Source organism: Triturus cristatus, chromosome 6, assembly GCF_964204655.1.
Source record: "Triturus cristatus chromosome 6, aTriCri1.1, whole genome shotgun sequence".
Lineage (NCBI taxonomy): Eukaryota > Metazoa > Chordata > Amphibia > Caudata > Salamandridae > Triturus > Triturus cristatus.
This window is the reverse complement of record NC_140589.1, coordinates 1,780,876,957-1,780,897,413: the sequence shown is the minus strand read 5'-3', so window position 1 is coordinate 1,780,897,413 and position 20,457 is coordinate 1,780,876,957. Positions and strand designations below refer to the sequence as shown.

Here is a 20,457-nt window from a genome sequence, read left to right as displayed (position 1 = left end):
GCCAACCCTTGTAAAACCTTGTCCGAGTAGTAACATTTGTAGTGCAAGCTACTGTCTCAGTGTAAAGAGCTGAAAAAACTCTGCCAAGAGTCTGGCTTGAATCCTTGAGGCCGTTGACGAGCCAAGCCCTGAACATATTTTCGATGTAAATCATATAGCAAACATCATGTAAAATATGCTATCAGCGCATTGTTACCCAGCACAATTGTTTATAAGAATACCGGTTGGAATTTTCTTTCGGTCTTATCCTTTGTCCCCCCCCCCCTCTTATTCGAACTTTCTTTGTATATTCTATGGACAGACTATCACCAATCCTGTATTGGATTTACAACCGAGCGATAATCATACAATTGTACATTGACATAAAATGTATTGCAATATGTAATGATTTTCTGAGACAGGAGATATATAATATGTATACGGGCTATTCTACTCTTTTGTTTTAAAGTTCCAAGAAATAACAATAAAACAAATGTAAACACTTGTTTACTTGTGCACCAGTTACATTATACAAGGTCATATATATTATTAACAGACATGGGGAGATTAAGTGATTTGTCCAGAATCAGAGGAAGTTGGGCCAATTCAGACTCAAACCTAGCCCCCCAGTTGCACGTCCCGGAGCCCAATATCCTGGGCAGTGGGAGGTTGGGAGGCAGGCAGAAGCCACATGAAAGCGCGGGTCGTTATGGGCTTGAGATTCCAACAGGACTTCGAGCTGAGCCAGGCTTCAGGGTCGAGCCTGGCTCGATCTTGCAGTGGCTTGCCCACCTCCAAGTACATGGGACGTTGGAGTTCTAAGACCTGCTGGGACTTTAACACTGAAAAGTATTGTCTGCAGGAGAAGGAGGAGAGCAAAAGTTAGCAATTTATGCTGAAGCATCCAACAGAGAAGGGATGGGGAGGTGTTGGGCTGACATCACAGCCTCAGTAATCCTTCTGAATCTGAATTAAGCAGCACCAGCAGAAGCCATGTATATGATCAAACAAGCCACATTCCCTCAAATGCTTCTGGTGATGAAATGAAATGAAAAAGAGATTTATAAAGCGCAATACAATTACCCGAAGGTGTCAGGGCACTAGCTCTTCAGGTAGAATGTGCCGTAAGGAGTTCAGAGTCATAGGTTAAACAGCCATGTCTTTAGCGCTTTCCTGAAAACCAACAGGTGAGTTTTGTCTTTTAACCTCTGAGGAAAAGAGTTCCAGAGTCTGGTCGTACCGACCAGAAAGCTTTTGCCGCCCCAAGAGCTTTTCTTGAACCTAGGAATCACCCAATTGTGGGACTGCGCTGAGCATAGATGGTGCGTAGGAACGTACTGACAAAGGTTCTGCTTGAAAAAGGCTGGTCCTATGTCATGGGTTGCTTTAAATGCTATGAAAAGAGCTTTAAACTCAATGCGTCTCTTCACTGGTAACCAGTCTAATTCTTTTAGCGCAGCAGTGGCAGATTTATGCTTTGGAATATCCATCAAGATGTGTGCGGCGGAATTTTGCACAATCTGTAGTTTAGTCAAGCATTTACACCAGAGCTTGACAAAATGACCGTTGCAGTAATCAGCTCTGGACAAGACCAGAGCAGAGATCACCAGCTTGTGTAGACTAACAGGAATGAAAGGAAGGATTTTTCTGAGTAGTTTTAATGTGTAAAAGGATGCAGAGGTAACCTGGTTCACATGACCTTCGAATGTGAGCTTGGAATCAAAGGGGACTCCTAGTTTTTTAAATGTATTTGTAGGGTGGGCAAAGAGCCCAGTTCCGATGGACAAAGAGCTGGGGACCAAAAAGTGGTGTTACTGCCAAAGAGTAGAACTTCAGTTTTGTTGGAATTTAACTTCAGACAGTTGGCGGCCATCCAGTCACCAACTTGACAGAGGCAGGTATAGAACTGTGATACCGTGTCCGAAGGCGATCCGGTCAATGATACCACAATCTGGGTATCATCTGCATAGGAAATTGCTGAAAAACCCAGAGATCTAATCAGCTGCGCTAGGGGGGCAACGTAGATGTTAAAAAGAGTGGGACTAAATGATGAGCCCTGGGGTACGCCACAAGGCAGTGTGAAATTGTGGGATTTCAATTAAGAAAGAGCTACAAATTGTTCTCAGTCAGATAGAAAAGATCTAAGTAGGGTGAGAGTTTTTCCTTTCTTGCCTATCCTCTCAAGGCATTCCAATAGTTTTGCATGACTAACAGTGTCGAATGTGGCAGAGAGGTCAAGCAGCACAAGTGCTGCATTGCCCCCTGCATCGACCGTCTGTCTGATCTGTTCTGATACCGAGATCAATGCCAGTTCCGTACTATGGTGTTTTCTGAAGCCGAACTGGGTGGCATCCAGGAAAGCATGTTTCTCGATATTTTCTGATATTGCTACATTCATGGCCTTCGCGACCATTTTGGCGGACTGGGGGAGTCTTGAGATTGGACGGTAATTATTGGCATCCCCCCCCCCCCCATCTAAGTTTTCTTTTTTTTTTTTAAGAAGAGGGAGGACTGATGTTAATTTTCAGTTGATGGGAAATATGCCTGAGGAAAACATTTGGTTAAAAACAGGCGAGAGATTAGAAGCAATTATATCTGGTAGAAGATGAAAGATCTTGGGGGGCCATGGGTCTAATGGGGATCCAGATTTGATTTGGTAGACAGAAGTAGTTTGGTAACCTGATCAGAGGTCAAGGACGGAAAATGAAGTAGGTCTGAAGGATCAATAGATTTTGAAGGGGCTAAAGAGACCTCCTCTTTCAAGTTAGGAGTGACTGACGCACATTGGGGGGGGGGGGGGGGGGTCACACATTGAGACAAGGATGTAGAGAAACCACAGTAGACTGATCTGACTTTATCCTGAAAGAAGGTGGCCAAGGAGCTGCACAAAGTCTAGCTTACTGAAGTGTTGGCTATTTCGGGGGGTTTGGCTAGCTTTTTTACTGCAGCAAATAGTTCTTTGGATGAGTTTTCTTTTGCTGTTATGGCTGTGGTGAAATAGCGGGACTTCCCATCATGCATTCAGTCAGTCAGTGAGAGTGAGTCAGTCAGTGGGAGAGAGTCAGTCAGTGGGAGAGAGTCAATCAGTCAGTGAGAGTGAGTCAATCAGTCAGTGAGAGTGAGTCAATCAGTCAGTGAGAGTGAGTCAATCAGTCAGTGAGAGTGAGTCAATCAGTCAGTGAGAGTGAGTCAATCAGTCAGTGAGAGTGAGTCAATCAGTCAGTGAGAGTGAGTCAATCAGTCAGTGAGAGTGAGTCAATCAGTCAGTGAGAGTGAGTCAATCAGTCAGTGAGAGTGAGTCAATCAGTCAGTGAGAGTGAGTCAATCAGTCAGTGAGAGTGAGTCAATCAGTCAGTGAGAGTGAGTCAATCAGTCAGTGAGAGTGAGTCAATCAGTCAGTGAGAGTGAGTCAATCAGTCAGTCAGTGAGAGAGAGTGGGAGAGTCCCTCAGTGACAGTGAGTCAGTCAGTCATTGAGAGTGAGTCAGTCAGTCAGTGAGAGTGAGTGAGTCAGTGAGTCAGTCAGTCAGTAAGAGAGATTGGGTGAGTCTGTCAGTGAGAGTCTGTCAGTCACTACATTAAAGAATGAAAGAGCACAGCCATTAACAGAATATGTTAAACTGTTCGAATATATACCAGTTACCTCTACTTTATGTTTGCGTTTATAGAGCAGGTAAGCAGGCAATAAACATTATTACATGTCTACGAGGCAGTTCAGCAGGAAAGGATACATTTCAAAGCTCCAGCAATCAGTCTAGCATTTAAGGGGCTGCACCTGAGCTATAAAAAGACGGGAGCAAAGAAAGAAAAGTTGAAACGTTCTAGGATGCACTTTACAAAAACATTACATCACAGACGCTCTGGGGAGCAGGTTAGCTGCGTGAAACCTTGAGAAATGGTCTAGAGCATTTAAGGTCAATAAAACCAATTAACAATGAACCCAACGCTCGAAGTAGAAGTGTATGAATGCATGGAGCAAATACGTGTTCTGTGAAAGAGATCACCAATGAGTGGAAAGCATCAATACTCCTTGAAGTACTGCACCAATGAATGGAAGGTATCAATACTTTGTAAAGTAGTGCATCAAAGAATGAAATATATGAATACTCCGTGGAGTAGTGCATCAATGAATGGACAACAAGAATACTCCATGGAGTAGTGCATCAAAGAATGAACTGTATGAATACTCCGTGGAGTAGCGCATCAATGAGTGGATGGCAAGAATTCTCCGTGGAGTAGTGCATCAAAGAGTGGACGGCGTGGATACTTCGTGGAGTAGAGCACCAATGAGTGGAAGGTATCAATACTTTGTAATGTAGTACATCAAAGAATAAACTGTATGAATACTCCGTGGAGTAGTGCATCAATTATTGGAAAGCAAGAATACTCCGTGGAGTAGTGCACCAATGAGCGGACGGCGTGAATACTCCATGGAGTAGTGCACCAATTAATGGATGTCGTAAATACTCCATGGAGTAGTGCACCAATGACTGGACAGCATGAATACTCCGTGGAGTAGTACAGCAATGACTGGACAGCATGAATACTCTGTGGAGTAATGCACCAATGAGTGGACAGCAAGAATACTTAGTATTCAGTATTGCAGCATTGAGTGGACAGCATGAATACTCCATGGAGTAGTGATTTAATGAATGGATTGCATTAATACTCTGCCGTGGAGGACTTCATCAATGAATGATCATTATGAATCAGTTTATCTACCCTCTAAAACTAGTGAGGAAGGAATGGACAGAATCATTAAAGCAATGAAAGGACTGTGTTAAAACTCCACGGTGCCGTTTATCAATGAAGCATCACATCCCGATCGGCAGTAACTGAAAGCAAACACATAGCGCTTAAATAAAATACTTAAAAGATAAATATGAAACAATAGCTCGCGTCAAGCCCCTGTGGAGCAACTTCTCGATGAATGGTCTGCATTAAAGCACTATGAAGCAATTTATCACTGCAGTTGTATAAAACAGTTAAGTAGGAACGAGATACGATAAACTCTTTCAAACCATGGATTTAATTAAAGTGCCATAAAGCAGCTCATCCCTGAAAGCTCTGCATTAACGCTCAATAAAAAAACCATAAAAGAAGGCCTGACTGTTTTACAGCCAGTGCTTAAATTGAACCTGTGGTTTCTGGTGCTCAGCACCTGCACTTAATTGTCAGCATCAGCACTTAAGACAGTCTGCCACATGGTGGCAATGTCTGCCTGATTTAGAGATGAGCACAACAGTTGTTTATTAATTAAATACTCATTAAAAACGAGTAATACCTGCCACCCAAGCCATTCTCGTAGCTGGGGTCTGGAATAGTCCCAGTAGGCGTGTGGTGTTCAGTAGTTATGTTGCTGCTGTCATTGGCAGTGCTGGCAAGCGCTGTGGGTGGTGCGAGCTCCAGCTGCTTCGTGATGAGGTCCCTGACACTTATTTTATTTTTACAAATTACGCACTGGAAAGCTCCATGAAGTAATTGGGCAAATAAGTTAAAAATGGGCTGAGTTACAGTTTACGAAGTTGCTGGAAACAGTCGATTTTTTAAACAATCGATTTATAATCTGCTTTTGGAAGCGTCATACTTTATGGGCTCCATTTTTTGACTGAAGAAGCTTAAGAAAGCTTTGAGGATACAACTACAAAACAGAAATCTACCTTTGTTATCTATGGCTTCCACTGGAAGTCTCAATCACGAATTCTAAATAGATTGGGTGAAAGCGGTTTGCCACTCTTGCTATTTATGACATTAAGGAATATCACGCTGTTGTCACAGGGCTCCCAGAGAGCCTGTCAGTGCAGCACTGGATCTCGTACAGCGCTGGAGGGAAGGAAGGTGTAGGATGACGGGATTTTCAGAACGAAAAACTGGGACGGCACAAACATAGAAATAGATCTAAATGGCCTATTAGCTTTCAGGGATATATATTTATTTCACATTCCCTTTCCGCTCTGTGAAAAGCTCCAGGATCTGTACTCGGGGACGGATCCTCCAAGTACACCGACTTGACCGTTCTTCCTTTTGCAGAATAGATGAGGTTATTCTCCCCACTGATCCTGATGAAATGCCGCTCATCTGTCTGGAGAACTGAGGCATGAAACATGTCGACCAATTGACCACTCCTGCACTGCACCTTTCACCTTGAGCTGCAGCAGGTTTAATTTCCCTAGCCAGCCATGACTCACGTAGTCTGCTTTAATCATAGCATCAGCAGCCAGAGAATAACGTTTTTTGGGACTCTTATAGCTACACACACACAATTACTCCCACAACCCATCATCAGGGCCCTTCGGCAAACTACACTGAAGACCTCCAGCAAAGAGCCCCATTGGGCATTGCAGCACCGGCCTAACAAGGAGCTGCCCGATGATGACGCATGACACCTCTCAGGGTGTGTGAGGGCCCTTACTCTTTATAGGAGCTCTCCCCTCCCAGCCTTCCTTCCTTTACCTGGAGTATCCCGTCCAGCCCTTTCCTTCTCCCCGCGAGACCTCTTGGTCCTCCTCCATAGGAAGGAATACCCTGATCTGACCAATACGCCTTGGGGCATGTATGCTGGACCTTTCAAACGCCCGTCCCTCACTGTGAGAACATTACCCATTGCAAGCCAACTATGATTTTCTATGTAAAGTTTAATAGATCAGGCACCTACAGGACACTGAAAACCATGTTTGTGGTCAGCTGTAGTTCCGTCCCAATTATGGAGCACTTTTCATGTATCAAAGAGCAACCACATGGGAAGGTGAAAGATGCAAAGCAAATGCAGGAAGAGAAATATTTTACAGCAAGGCTGGCACTATCAGGAAAATATGTAAATTACAAGACTTTCAAAAATATAAAAGGTAATTTAAGAGAACCCTGGATTGGCCCTATTTAAAACTTCCCCTCCACCAAGGTTCCACAACCCTCCTCCCTGTCGTAAGGCAACAGGGTGGTTCAGGGATAAATACAATCTGATGGCAGTATCCCCATCATTGCCCCTCCAGCAGCCCATCATACACCTGCCACGCAAGCATCAGGCAGTTGTATTCTCTATCTAGTTTTCACCTGGTGGGGAAGAGATATTGCAGAAGAGTGGTATTGAGGCACAAACTCAACAACGCTCCCCCACTGCAAAATTAGGCCCAGGCCTCACTTCCCATGACTCCCTTTGGCAGGAAGGATGGGCGAGTCCCTAGGCATTTCTCAAGCTCCAGGTAGACGATAGAGGGTTTTTGTCACCTTCTACCCCAAGACACCATGTAATTCCTAGTACTGCATTCCCTGAAGCATGCAAGCACCCTCCAATAGAAGGGGAATCATTGAACGTGCCATGTGGTACCACTTATGAATACAGTATCAACAAGGGGGTGTCTTGTATGCCCCTTTTCCCCAGGGATGGTGAAATTGTGGGAAATTAGTGGTGGCATCTGTGTCAGGGGATTGGTGGGTTGATGGCTGGAGTATGTGTCTGTATCATCAATACATCTATAATGTATGGGATTCTGTAATCCCTGTATAAACGTCAGTCTCTCATTTCTTTATAATTGGAGACTTGTGACGTACCCAGTCGCTGATTATAAAGAAAAGACGTCAGAACTCGACTACTACAAGTCGTTATAGTCAAGTTCTGACATCCCAATGCCTGCGGCCAGCAGCCAAGGTTAGGTCATGGAGAAACGGTTTAAAGCATTGAGAATGACACCTTTTCTTTCTTCTGCTCTACTTTTAGCTTACAATGACAAGAGGAGAGACCATGTTTATTTTTTACACTTAGATGAAGAAAAGCTAGAATCTTTCTGCATGTTTTTTTACACATTCCGAGCCAGTGCAGCTTTTTTTTTTTCCCACAAAAAAATACTGATTTCTATTGAACGGTTTATAATATCTGTTTGCAACAAATAACTAACAGGTTTTTGATGTGTTTAATTTTGCATTAGAGGTTTTGTTTTCTTCTTCATGTTGGAAAACGTGTTTATTCTTTTTTAATGAAAGAGCTACACACCAAAGTTTTAAGTGGTTTGTGGGAAAGGCGATGGTGTGACTATGTATTATAAGGGCTAAAGGGCCCCCTGGTATACATGATTAGGCTATTGCAAGTCACCTCTATGTTCCATAACCTTATAAAGGAACTCCGCCTTCAGCCACATTCCTCTATATGGTAATGGTTCTCCTCTGTGGCTAGCAATATCCGTATAATATACAGCAGGGGCTAATTTATCCCTTATATAGTTTGCATAGTGCCACATGTGACATAATTTTCTTTTCTTCTTATATTTGCTTCACATGTTCTCGTATTATACATAGGCTCTCTCCTGTAACCACAACGGTCAACTCAGCCTGGTGTAAACTCAAAGAGACGCCGGAGTTTAGATTGTTAGCCTTGCCCGTTATAAAATGCGATCTTTCTCTGCAAGATGATCGCTATGATTAGGATATAAACATAAATGTCAACGTTTAACATTGCACAATATAACAATCTCTGAACAGTGAGCACTTGGAGTTTTACAGCAGCACAAATCATGATATCTCTGAATTCAAGACCATGTCCTCGGATGGGTCTTCATCCTGACTTGACGATTACACGGATGTATTAGTTTCACTACAGTAAATGGCTGAATTGATAAAAGTATCTCCAGGTGAAGGATCCAACACACTTCCCCCTAGTTTATTGTGCAGTTTCGATTTAAATGGGGGTAGCCCAGCGGGATGTCAAATTCGACAACAATTTATACAAAAGTGAACCTCGGATCTCAGGCAAACTAGAAAGGACGTTACTGGCTGTCAAGGGGCAGTTGGACAGTGTCTCTAGCCACTGAGGAGTAGTAGGAGACCCCAGTCTTCAGGTCAGTCTGCTTTGGGTGCTAAGGGATCCTGGAACAGGTGTGGAATCTGTAGGGGGCCTGCATTTTGGGAATGATTGGAACAAGTATCTCCTGCCAGGAGCAGTGAGGGATCACTCATTGGACTAGTCGACTACAACTGGGAACTAAAAGACACTTTAAAACATAACAACTTGATTATCGCAAGTTGGGTGATGGTTCCAATTATTCTGATTGAACAATAGCAACACAAAACGATGATGGGCGGAATGCTGAACATTGCCAAACATTCACCCTCAGTGAAAGATCTGTTTACATTTTTCGCTCTAAGTGTGACGGGTATGCCCAGACGTGGGTTCGGTGCTCACCATGCCACTGGAGTCCAGCTAGCCAGGCTGATGAGAATTGAAACCCCAAAACCAGTCCCAGGATGCTTCTTTCTGGTCCAGGGAGGACCTGCCCTGGCAGTTCGGGCTAGACTGTTCCCATAGGTAGCAGGGTCAAGACTGATTTGCATATGGCTGGGTCTAAACTGGAATGGCATGGTGTGCAAAAAAACGATGAATTTAGTCCCAGATCTCTGTACTGTTCAGCATTCCGTCCATCAATTGTTCTTTCTGATTTCACAATGACCAGTCCAAGCCTACAGGACCCGCTCCCGAGGGGGGTTAAACTTCCTCTGTATTTCAGAAGTGTGCCTCAGACGCTCCTACAAAGGCAAAAGAAGGGGTTTTGCTACTTTCCATGAGCCACACTTACTGTACACAGTTGGGGCATCTGCCATAGTTCTCATTACCTGAATGTAGGGCAAGTGTAGAGTTGGCAGTGCAAGCTCATAAGCACACAGTCGGGGTCTCCAAGGCGCAGACCCCAGGAGATGCTTCAAGGGCAGCAATGCCGGGATGGCCCTAACCCTAGTAGAAGTACTGACCATCCTGTACAACAAGCATTGTTTTCAATGGAGCTCCCAACATTCCAAAGTTCTACCAGGAATTTCAAAGACTTCCAGAGTCTAAAGACTACCTTAGGGCTTTAAACTGCAGTTCTGTGTACAGTATGTACCAGAGTAGGAATGTTGGCAGCAGTGAATCTGAACACTCACAAACACATTCCCAAAGAGATTTCCCTTGGCCACTTAACCCTACAGTCAGCAAACCGCAGCCTTGAAATGTAACAACTGCATAGACCCTGTGCTCCGTTATCATTCTTTACCTCAAAGACAAAGTGGGCCAATCATGCAACACAAACACTACTGTCAACAAGAATGGCCCAGAGCCTTGCAAAAAGTTTGAGACACACCAACCCTCTAGAAAAAACAAGCATTTGCAATGCAATAGGTCTTGCATTTGAGAGAGTTTAAGCTATTGGCATTGTAAATGGCAATACCTTTTATTTATGTGTTTTCAAAACTAACACATATATAAAAGGCAATGTCATTTTTAATGCCAATTGCACAAACTCTTGCAAATGTAGACCACTTTCATAGTGGCCGCGCCCCTTTCTTTAGATGCTGCTCGCAGTATTCAGGTTAAAGCGAGCCCCGCCTAAAGAAAGGGGCGTGGCCACAATTAAAGTGAAAGCATGGCATGGGGCAATTTTAACCCCCACCCCCTCCCCAAAAAAATGAAACATTTGTTCACAAACAAATGTTTTTTTTAATCTGTAAAAGCATCCCATGCTGTGCTTTCACTTAACGTGTAAACTGAAAATCTTTGCTTAGCATAGTGCGCAGCTAGACTGCTTTTTTTGCTGCTTCTGACACTACATGCAAATATAATAGAACACGTCTGAATACGTAACATTACACCTACAAGAAGCCAGGGCAGACACGGAGCCAGATTGAAAGAGTAGCATGGGGGGGGGGGGGGGGGGATCACCACAGAACAAGATAGGAGTCAATATTTAGTCGTTCTTTGAGAAACGGTAAAAACAACTTTTTGGAAGTATTTGTTATACGTACTGTTGCTTTAAGTGCCTCTGCCCATGAGAAGCTGCATTTTTAATCATATTCGATGCTTAAATACATAGACACATAGTGGTGCCTATGCTTTCCGTGTCCCCTTTGGCCTGTGACTGAATCTCTTGGCATGTTTTGTGATACGCAGGCAAGGGCTCGAAAAATCTGAAAAATAGTACTAATCCTGCAGGTCTAGTACCTTAAACAATCTCCACGACCTAACAGTAACCTACTTGATCTCCGTCTCTGAAAGCAGAGCAAATGTGACAAGATAACAAGATTTAAAGGCATCTTTATTGCTCATTTGCTTTGTGAGCAATAAAAAGGTCTTTAAATCTTGTTATCTTGTCACATTTTCTCCGTTTTCAAAGACAGAGGACAAAAGTTAGTATGTTTTCCTACTCGCCAGAAAGGGCGAGTAGGACCTAAAAATAGCTCGAACTCATTAAATTTACCTCGCAAATGCGAGCGGTCGAGTGGATTTGTCGAGCCCGCAGGCCTCGTTTAAAATTGGGAAATGTGCCCCCCCCCCATAAAAATATTTTAAAAAAGAATAGCCTGAAAGTGTCATGACACAGGGGCACTTGGCATGTAATAAACTATAGGTGAGAAATGGGCCTTTTGGACAGAAAATCATATTTTTAACACAAGAGCGGGCACAGGAAGGATCGAGCTCGGCTCGACCCTGCAATTAATACTGGTTACAATTATGAATGAGCGGAGCACCAGCAAAGAGGGCAGTTTTCCGCGGAGGTCACCCGTGAACCCATGGCACGTCCTGGACAGGAGAGGGCGTGGGCAGGGCACTCCTGCAGTGCGCAAGAATCTAACCCGGGCCAGGGCTTTAAATCGCACTCTCATGCTAAACAAGCATTGAAAATGCAATAGGTCTCGCCTTTGATTAAGTTAAAGCCATTTGCTTTGCTAATGGTATTGTATTGCAAAGCAAATGGCTTTAACTTAATTAAAGGTGAGACCTGTTGCATTTTTAATGCTTTTCTTTAGGGTCGTTCAGTTGTACATAATGTCTACTTAGTTATAAATAAGGTAATAAAAAATCCTTATCTACCGTTCTCGTAAACTGTTTCGAGATGCACATTTAAAATAATCGTCCTCTTAAAAGCAAGGATTTCGAAAACCTTAGGTGAGCATAGCAATACGGAAATTATACTTAATTTCTTTGGAAACACGAGAGCAATTGGAATGCACTCCAGAAAGTATTGTAATGTGTATATTATCGTGCTCATGAATATATATGTACTATGAGTGGGGTTTCTTTATAGAAAAATAGAAGGTTTTACCTATAATGAAAAGATTAACAGTGATTCCGTAACTACACCTGTTTTTTACAAGAAAAAACGAATCTAACCCTTTGTTTTTGGTGACAGTGGCAACATTCTATTATGGTCGCCAGTTGCAATGTGTCTTTCTCCGTTTGCATCCTAGTGTTTCACCCTTGCGAGGAACGTGCGCGAGGTCACGCTGTGCACGCACGTGGACCAGGCAGCCGGCGGGATTCTGTTGCTTTCCATTGAGTGTGCTACTCCTGTTAAGTTTTCAGGCACAGTCATAACCCGGCAGTGTGGAGTTATGCTGAAGGATAAGCAATGGAACATCCCGCCCAACGCGCCGGCGTGCATGGAGATGCATCTAGGGGCTGCACATTACCGGCCCGGTAAGTAAGGGTGTGTGGAATATACATACATGCCAACATTTCAGAAGAACAAAGTGGGAGATTAAAATAAAAAAAAATCGGGAGAATGGGGCCTTGAATGGGGTTACTGTCATGTATGGGGTTTGGAAGCATGCTGCTGCAGGATCGGATATTTGAAACGCAAATGCACGTGTTTTTTCTTACCTTTCAGAAGCATGGAGCGCAATGGCAGGCAGAGAGAGGGTGATGCAAGTGTTGTGCACTGGCGTGGCAATTTGCTGGCAGTGCATACTGCCCCCCCCCCCCGTGTGGCAGCCCGTGCTGAAACAGCTTCCAGGGCACACACACAGCCGCCCCCCCCGTCCCACAAGTACTTCACAGGTCTTTAAAAGACCCTTTACTTGCTAACGAAACTGTGTTGGGTTTTCACCCCTTCTATAGTCCTTGCATCTCCACTCTGGCCATCACTGGAAAAATTCGCACGTTACACAATATCAAGCCCTGTCAGCTGAAACCCCGAAGAATCGGGTTGTTGCTTGCAGGAATCGGGAGACTAGCCTTGAAATCGGTAGTGTCCCGCCTGAATCGGGAGGGTTGGCATGTCTGAATATATGTTGTGGCCAGGTAAATTACTGCCTGTGTAGGTATTGGTGCAGTCAGAGGACGCGCCTTACCCAAGCCATTTATCTAGCAGCGAGACACCAAGAGTGATTACAGGCAGGGGTTTAAGTTGCTCGGAGCTTGACGGGTTCAGTTCAGGCAATATGCTGCGTGAAACACAGAATTTTAGTTTACATGTTTTTAGCCACGCCTATAATTACATCGGTCACATTTCTTGTAGAGGAGTTCTAGGTACGCTTCTCTGGTCGTGCTTTATTTAATGATCTCCACACCTTTTTCATCACGTTTTGAAATTCTCGTTATAGCGTCACGTGTCTCAAAGTTTTCAAAGTCCCCAATCTTAAGTAATTTTACTGCAAGGGAGCCTGTACTGCATGTTTAAAAGCAAATTTCTAATGTCCTTACTGCGATCGCATTTTGATGGCTCTGGTCATTTGTAATAAAAGACAAACAAGAGAGAGTATAAAGGGAGTGGTGCGCGCGTGGCCGTCGCGCGACGTGAAAGTGATCGCGATCAAGCGCGCGGCGAGCGATGCGCTTAATGAGCATGAGGAATGCCATATGGCGCCTCTGCTCAAGCGCGCGCCCGTGCACATGCACTGCAAGCTGTAGCCGGCGGTAGCATTTTTTGAAGCCCTTAAAGTCTCGCCAGACCAGCGCAAGCGCTGGATCAGGTGAGACCTAAAAAAAATGCTTCTTTTATTTGCAGGCGTTATATAGAATACCCACTCGCTGCCTTTACAATTACGCTTACTTCTAAAAAAAAAAAACTAAAAACTTTTTGCCACTTTTTAAAGTAGCATTTTCAACAGCCCTACAGAATTATAGAAATCCATATTTTAAATGTTTAAAACTGTTTTACATGTATCCAAAAACATTTTTCAAACAAACTGCGCTTTCCAGAATGCACAGAAAACCCCTGGTCGTGATGAGTTTGTCACGCGGGGATTTGGGGAACTAGAAGATGTGACTTCACTACAGAGGCGGGGGGGTCGGGGGTCAAACTTATAACTGAAGGAAAGCCCCGGTGCAGCCATGCTGAGCGAGCCGGGGTAACGATGGAGGTGAGGCAGGCGCGTATCACGGCCGGCCCGGTATGTTCACTCATTAGAATCGATGCGGGACAAAAAGATTTACTTATACAGCTGTAGCCTTGCCGATCAGCCAAGGATACAATTATAGGCCACACAGCGTGTGCATGGCGAGAAAAACACAATGTCTGGAAAAGTAGCCGCTATAAGGTGCCTGGAAGTCCCTTGTGCTTAGGCTGCTCCTGAAGCTGTGTGTACTGTCCTATTTATATAGTGCCTCTTAGAAGGGGCCGCCATTACTGGCCCTGCGAGTCCTGTATACATTAAGTAAATAGTTCTCAAAAATGCTAATAAAAGCGCCCGAGTTAAGACACAGTAAGAGGTCCACTACTCATGAGAGGTAACAAAAGAAGACAGGGAGGTACTAAGGAGGGATTAACAACCCTATTAACCAATCAGAAGCCAGCATTTACGAAAGACAATTACACAAGCCAATGACAAATGTGGGCGGAGAGTGGGCGGGGCTTCAAATACATACTTCAATACAGCATGGCTCACAGAGCAGTGTATGCGCTGCCCAGGCTCGACCTAAAGACACATAACAGCACCAAATTACAAACAAGCATTGAAAATGCAATAGGTCTCGCCTTTGATTAAGTAAAAGCCATTTGCTTTGCTACTGGTATTGTATGTCAAAGCAAATGGCTTTAACTTAATGAAAGGCGAGACCTATTGCATTTTTAATGCTTGTTTAAAAGAGCTACTCACAACTCATGTTCAGAAATGGCATTAATGGTTACGTTAGATAAGGTCCAAAATAAGTCATGCATAAAATGTAGCTCAACTGACAGACTGAAAGCCCCCTTGCAAGTGCCTCTTTATTTGGGAACTGGATTGTGGACGCATGTTGTCTGGGCCTAATGCACGCCGCTGCTCACTCATGATTGTGTGTTGTGCCTATTTGTACCAGTACCTGCCAAAGAACAGGACATCGCCTCGGAGCCCCCTACCACGCCACACATTGCAGCGTCTCCGTCTTATTATCTCTGAGAGACATCCCGCAGTTAAGCTTTGTAGTCAATGTGCGCCCCGAAATATCAGCCTTTTCACTGGCATTGGGCCACAGGTACAACTGGTGGGCCCATTGACAATGCATATATGGATAGAATGCCTAAAAGGTTTAAATCTGACTTTGTGTGTGTGTGTGTATATACACACACGCGCGCGCACACACATCCACCCATTTACGAATATATTGGTATATTTAGTTATTATTTACTGGCGGTCGCCAGTAGATAGTTATAGTTAGGACCGAATTCCCATAGGAAATCTAAAACTTCTATTTTGAATAACTTTGGCGCCGGTTGACTAATCTTCGTGAAATTTTCAAAACTAATGGGGCGCTCCGCTCCTACCCTGAAAGTCTCGGGGTGATTCGTCAAGCGGGGGCTGAGAAAAAAGGGGGGTCCCAAAACGCGTTTTCGCCATGCATTTTCCCATAGGACCTTTAGTCAAAGGTACAGCCCGAACGGCTGAACAGAATTACTTGAAATTTGGCAAAGAGGTAGTCCTCTGGTCAGGGATGTGCCTTTTGCATATATGGTGTCAATCTGTTCAGTAGTTCCAGAGAAAATTGCAGTTAAAGTACATAAATATCTATAGCCGCGCACCGTGCGCGAGCGTAATTCTGATTGGTGGTTAGATGTCAGTCAACATTCGAATCGGTCGAAGGAAGTGTCGGACGCCATTTTGTGTGTGGCAGTGAAAAACAAAGGTGGAGAATGTGAAAAGGGGGCAGGGTAGAGAGTTCCTGACCCCCTAGCCTTTGTCAGGGGGTCCCTGAAGGACCCCGAAGGATGAAAAAAAATCGCGCACGGTGAAAAACCCTTAAAAAAAAAAAAAAAAACATTTTAAACGAGCCATTCCATATTATAGGATACAGTCAATCTATAACTATATACATAGGTAGTTTATTGTAAAATAAATATATAACAAATATAATACATACATAAATTAGCATTTAAAAAAACCTTACAAATTCAAAAAAAACAAACCATAGGTTTCACACACGTTATAGTTAGAAATTAGCATTTAAAAAACCTTGCAATTTCACTGAAAAAAACATAGGTTTCACACATGTTATAGTTAGCTGGACACTTTACTCGTAAAAAACCATTGAAATTCCCCCGTTATAGTTAGTTCAGCTAAATATAGCTCGCGCGACCGCAATCCACTGCTGATGATGTCACATATTACATCAGTGTATTCACTAAGATACTGTTAATAAGTCAGTTATACAATTAATTTTACAAAAACAACCATCCATTTAGACACTTATTTACCCATTTATTCTTCCATTAACCTTTAGATATACATATATAAAAAATATTTATTTTTCAGAAAGACACATTCACTGGATGATGTCATAAGTGATGTCATCAGTGATGTCACTGACCATGTCATGAGTGATGTAATATGTGACGTCATCAGCAGTGGATTGCGGTCGCGCAAGTTAGATTTAGCTGAACTAACTACAACGGGGGAATTTCAATGGTTTTTTACGAGTGAAATGTCCAGCTAACTAGGGTTTGGGACCCCCCTTTTTTCTCAGCCCACGCTTGACGAATCCCCCCCGAGACTTTCAGGGTAGGAGCGGAGCGTAGCGCCCCATTAGTTTTGAAAATTTCGCGAGGATTCGTCGACCGGCGCCAAAGTTATTCCAAATAGAATGTTGCGGATTTCCAATGGAAACAGGGTCCTAACTATAACTATCTACTGGCAACCGCCAGTAGATATATATATAAATATATATATATATATATATATATATATATATATATATATATATATATATATATTACCTACTGGCGGTCGCCAGTAGGTAGTTATAGTTAGGACCCCTTTTCCATAGGAAAACCTCAACATTCTATTTTGAATAACTTTGGCGCCGGTCGATGAATCGTCGCGAATTTCTCAAAATAGGTGGGGCGCTACGCTCCGCTCCTACCCTGAAAGTCTCGGGGGGATCCGTCAAGCGGGGGCTGAGATAAAAGGGGGGTCCCAAAACGCGTTTTCCCCATGCATTTTTCCATAGGACCTTTAGAACGAGCTACAGCCCGAACGGCTGAACAGAATTACTCGAAATTTGGCAGAGAGGTAGTCCCTAGGTCAAGGAAGTGCCTTTTGTAGGCTTGGTGTAAATCTGTTCAGTAGATTCTGAGAAAATAGCCTTTAAATCAATATATATATCTGAGCCCGCTTACGGTACGCTTACCGTACGCTTACCGTAAGCGTACGGTGGCGTGCGCGAGCGCGATTCTGATTGGCTCTTAGATCTTAGTAAACATTCGAATCGGCCGAAACCAGGAAGCGGCGGCCGCCATTTTGTGTATTTCACTCAGAAAAAAAAGAGTGAAAACAAGAAAAGGGGGCAATGAGGAGAGTTACAGACCCCCTTACATTTGTGAGGGGGTCAAAGAAGGACTGTAAAGTACAAAGAAAACATTTATTGATTTTAAAAAAAATCACGGGGTACGCGTACGGTAAGCGTACGGTAGAAAAAAAAAAAAAAAAAAAAAAATGAAAATCAGATTTAAGTGTTTAGATATTAGGGGGCTCTAAAAAGAGCCGTTGTGTTTATGAAATGATTTTTTAGTGGTACCTACAAGTAAGTACCGATGCAGAGTCTAAGGTTCAAGAGGAAGACTCTGTTCCCTTCATCATTGAAGTGCACACCATCTCCTCTATAAATGTCTTGCATGTCATAACGCAAGTTGTTGTGGTAAATGGCACCCATACCATAGTCACGGAGGAAAGCAGAAACAGATTTGTTGACGTGCTTTCTTGCTTTGTCATCGCACCGCGTGCCCACCGTGCGTGCACGGCACTAACTGCGTAAAGTGGGCGCGCGGTGCGCGAAGCGCACCGCGTGCTCACTGTGCGCGCACGGTGCGCGAAGCGCACCGTGCGCGCACGGAACGAACTGCGTTAAGTGGGCGCGCACGCCACGAATGGCGTAAAGTAACTTAGCATTTAAAAAACCGTACAAATTCACTGAAAAAACCATAGGTTTCACACACGTTATAGTTAGGAATTAGCATTTAAAAAACCTTGCAAATTCACTGAAAAAACCATAGGTTTCACACATGTTATAGTTAGCGGAAATTTTACTGATAAAAAACCAATGAAATTCCCCCGTTATAGTTAGTGCAGGCAACTATAACTCACGCGACCGCAATCTTCTGCTGATGACATATGTGTCTTTATGAAAAAAAATATTTGTAATATATGTATAGCTAAAAATGTATGGAAGAAGACATGGGCAAATAAGTGTCTAAATACAGTATTAGCATCAGCAGAAGATTGCGGTCGCGTGAGTTATAGTTGCCTGCACTAACTATAACGGGGGAATTTCATTGGTTTTTTATCAGTAAAATTTCCGCTAACTATAACATGTGTGAAACCTATGGTTTTTTCAGTGAATATATATATATATATATATATATATATATATATATATATATATATATATATATATATATATATATTCACTGAAAAAACCATATATATATATATATATTCACTGAAAAAACCATAGGTTTCACACATGTTATAGTTAGCTGGACATTTTACTGATAAAAAACCAATGAAATTCCCCCGTTATAGTTAGTGCAGGCAACTATAACTCACGTGACCGCAATCCTCTGCTGATGCTAATACTGTATTAAGACACTTATTTGCCCATGTCTTCTTCCATTAAATTTTAGCTATACATATATTACAAATATTTTTTTTTCATAAAGACACATATGTCATCAGCAGAGGATTGCGGTCACGTGAGTTATAGTTGCCTGCACTAACTATAACGGGGGAATTTCATTGGTTTATCAGTAAAATGTCCAGCTAACTATAACATGTGTGAAACCTATGGTTTTTTCAGTGAATATATATATATACACATATATATGCAAAACAAAAGCTCACTTAACATATGAAAGTAAGCAGGACACAGCTCCGGTTTTCGAGTGGATTTATTGGAATTGAAAGTGCAGTAGGACTCACAGGTTCGTGTAACGCTAGGGCAGACGCGTTTCTGGCCGGGTCGGCCTTCATCAGTGCCAGTTTCACAGGTAGGTACATTCACCTGGTGTCCCAATAAGTAGTCTCTCAGCCCCTCCTCCTGAACAAGGTGTGTGCCTCATTGCGCTGCATCGCCAGACAAACTGCATCATGGGTCGTGTAGTTCATAGAGGTAATCCGTACAGTGACGAATCCGTTCCAAAACACCCAGTGGTGTCCCACATCGTGGCAATGACTCACGCACCCTCGTAGATGTCCAGAGATGCGGTGTTCCGGTACATACCACTACTGATCACCTTCTCAGGCGGTACGATACCGCCTCCGCTCTCCCCATGCTGAAGCTGACTGCACTGTGGCAATTACTCAGCTCGGGGGGGGGCTCCGTGTTGCATTTTCGTGCTCCTCCAGAAGTTTCGCAGACCAATACACGGTGCTCCAGAACGAGAGGGCGTGCTCCTCGCCGGTGTCAGCGATACCGGCCAAATATGCAAACCAAAAGCTCATGAGCACTCAACCGGGTAAACAAAATTGACACTAAATCTACATAAAGGTCCCTGCGGCAACACGTGGAGCCTTAGTAGGCTGCACTTGAATGACACCAAACTAGCAACAAGGCGAAGGCCAGACCTACGAGGGTAAAAAAGTCGATTGATGTAAAGTCCAGCAAAGCTTGCAAGAGGAGTACCGCTATAGCTTGCGGAGCGGTCAGAAGCTGGGCTCAGGTGGCAACACGATTTACATGCACCCTAAGTGTGTCACTGTCCAAATGTACTAAGTTCAGCTCCAGCTATGTGGCAGACATGTCGCATGCCAGAGGTTCAATTTTTTCACACTTTTTCCTCAGCGTTCAAGAGGGATTCTGATTATTTTTTTTTTATTTTTTTTACTTGTGCCCGACTGTTGCCACCTTTAAGCAAGTTTTCACAACGATGATAAATGTACCACAAACTATTGCCTGGGCGCTCAAGCCCTGCAGACAGAAAAGAAGGGCATGACAAGTCCTTGTTCCGCGAGTATTAAAGATGTCACTTAAGAGCATTCTGCATGCAAATTGCAAAATGTGCCAAATGCACAATATGTACAAAAGAGTTTCTTCTAGCCAGGGCCGTCTTAACAGCATTATAGGCCCCTGGGCAAAGCAGTGCACTTGGCCCTGCCTACACAATCACTGACAGGAATATAAATGTTTAACAGAAAATGTGTGTTAAATTCTGGTCTGCGTGGCGCCCCTATCCTCGTAGGGCCCCCGGGCAACTGCCCAGCGTGCCCATGCGTTAAGGCGCACTGCTTCTAGCCCCAAGCAGAGCCTACAAAGAGTCGTGCTGGGTACTGG

The 20,457-nt window shown here is 43.6% G+C and overlaps 2 protein-coding genes across 13 annotated transcripts in view; one reads left to right on the top strand and one right to left on the bottom strand.

Moving 5' to 3' along the window:
* Window positions 1-20,457, bottom strand: part of EFR3B (EFR3 homolog B) — a 1,026,989-nt gene that overhangs the window by 692,276 nt on the left and 314,256 nt on the right. The window lies entirely within an intron of this gene.
* The window catches only part of LOC146821991 (uncharacterized), a 358,608-nt gene that overhangs the window by 61,790 nt on the left and 276,361 nt on the right, over window positions 1-20,457 (top strand). For 3 of the 8 annotated variants that reach the window (XR_014963213.1, XR_014963214.1, XM_085613095.1), the window contains one exon: window positions 12,186-12,414. The exons of the other annotated variants lie outside the window; for them this stretch is intronic. Coding sequence is in view for 1 of the 3 variants with exons in the window: in XM_085613095.1 (XP_085469221.1) it covers window positions 12,330-12,414 (85 nt within the window). In the remaining 2 variants the exon portion in view is untranslated. The remainder of the gene's footprint in view (window positions 1-12,185; window positions 12,415-20,457) is intronic. 8 annotated transcript variants of the gene reach the window in all.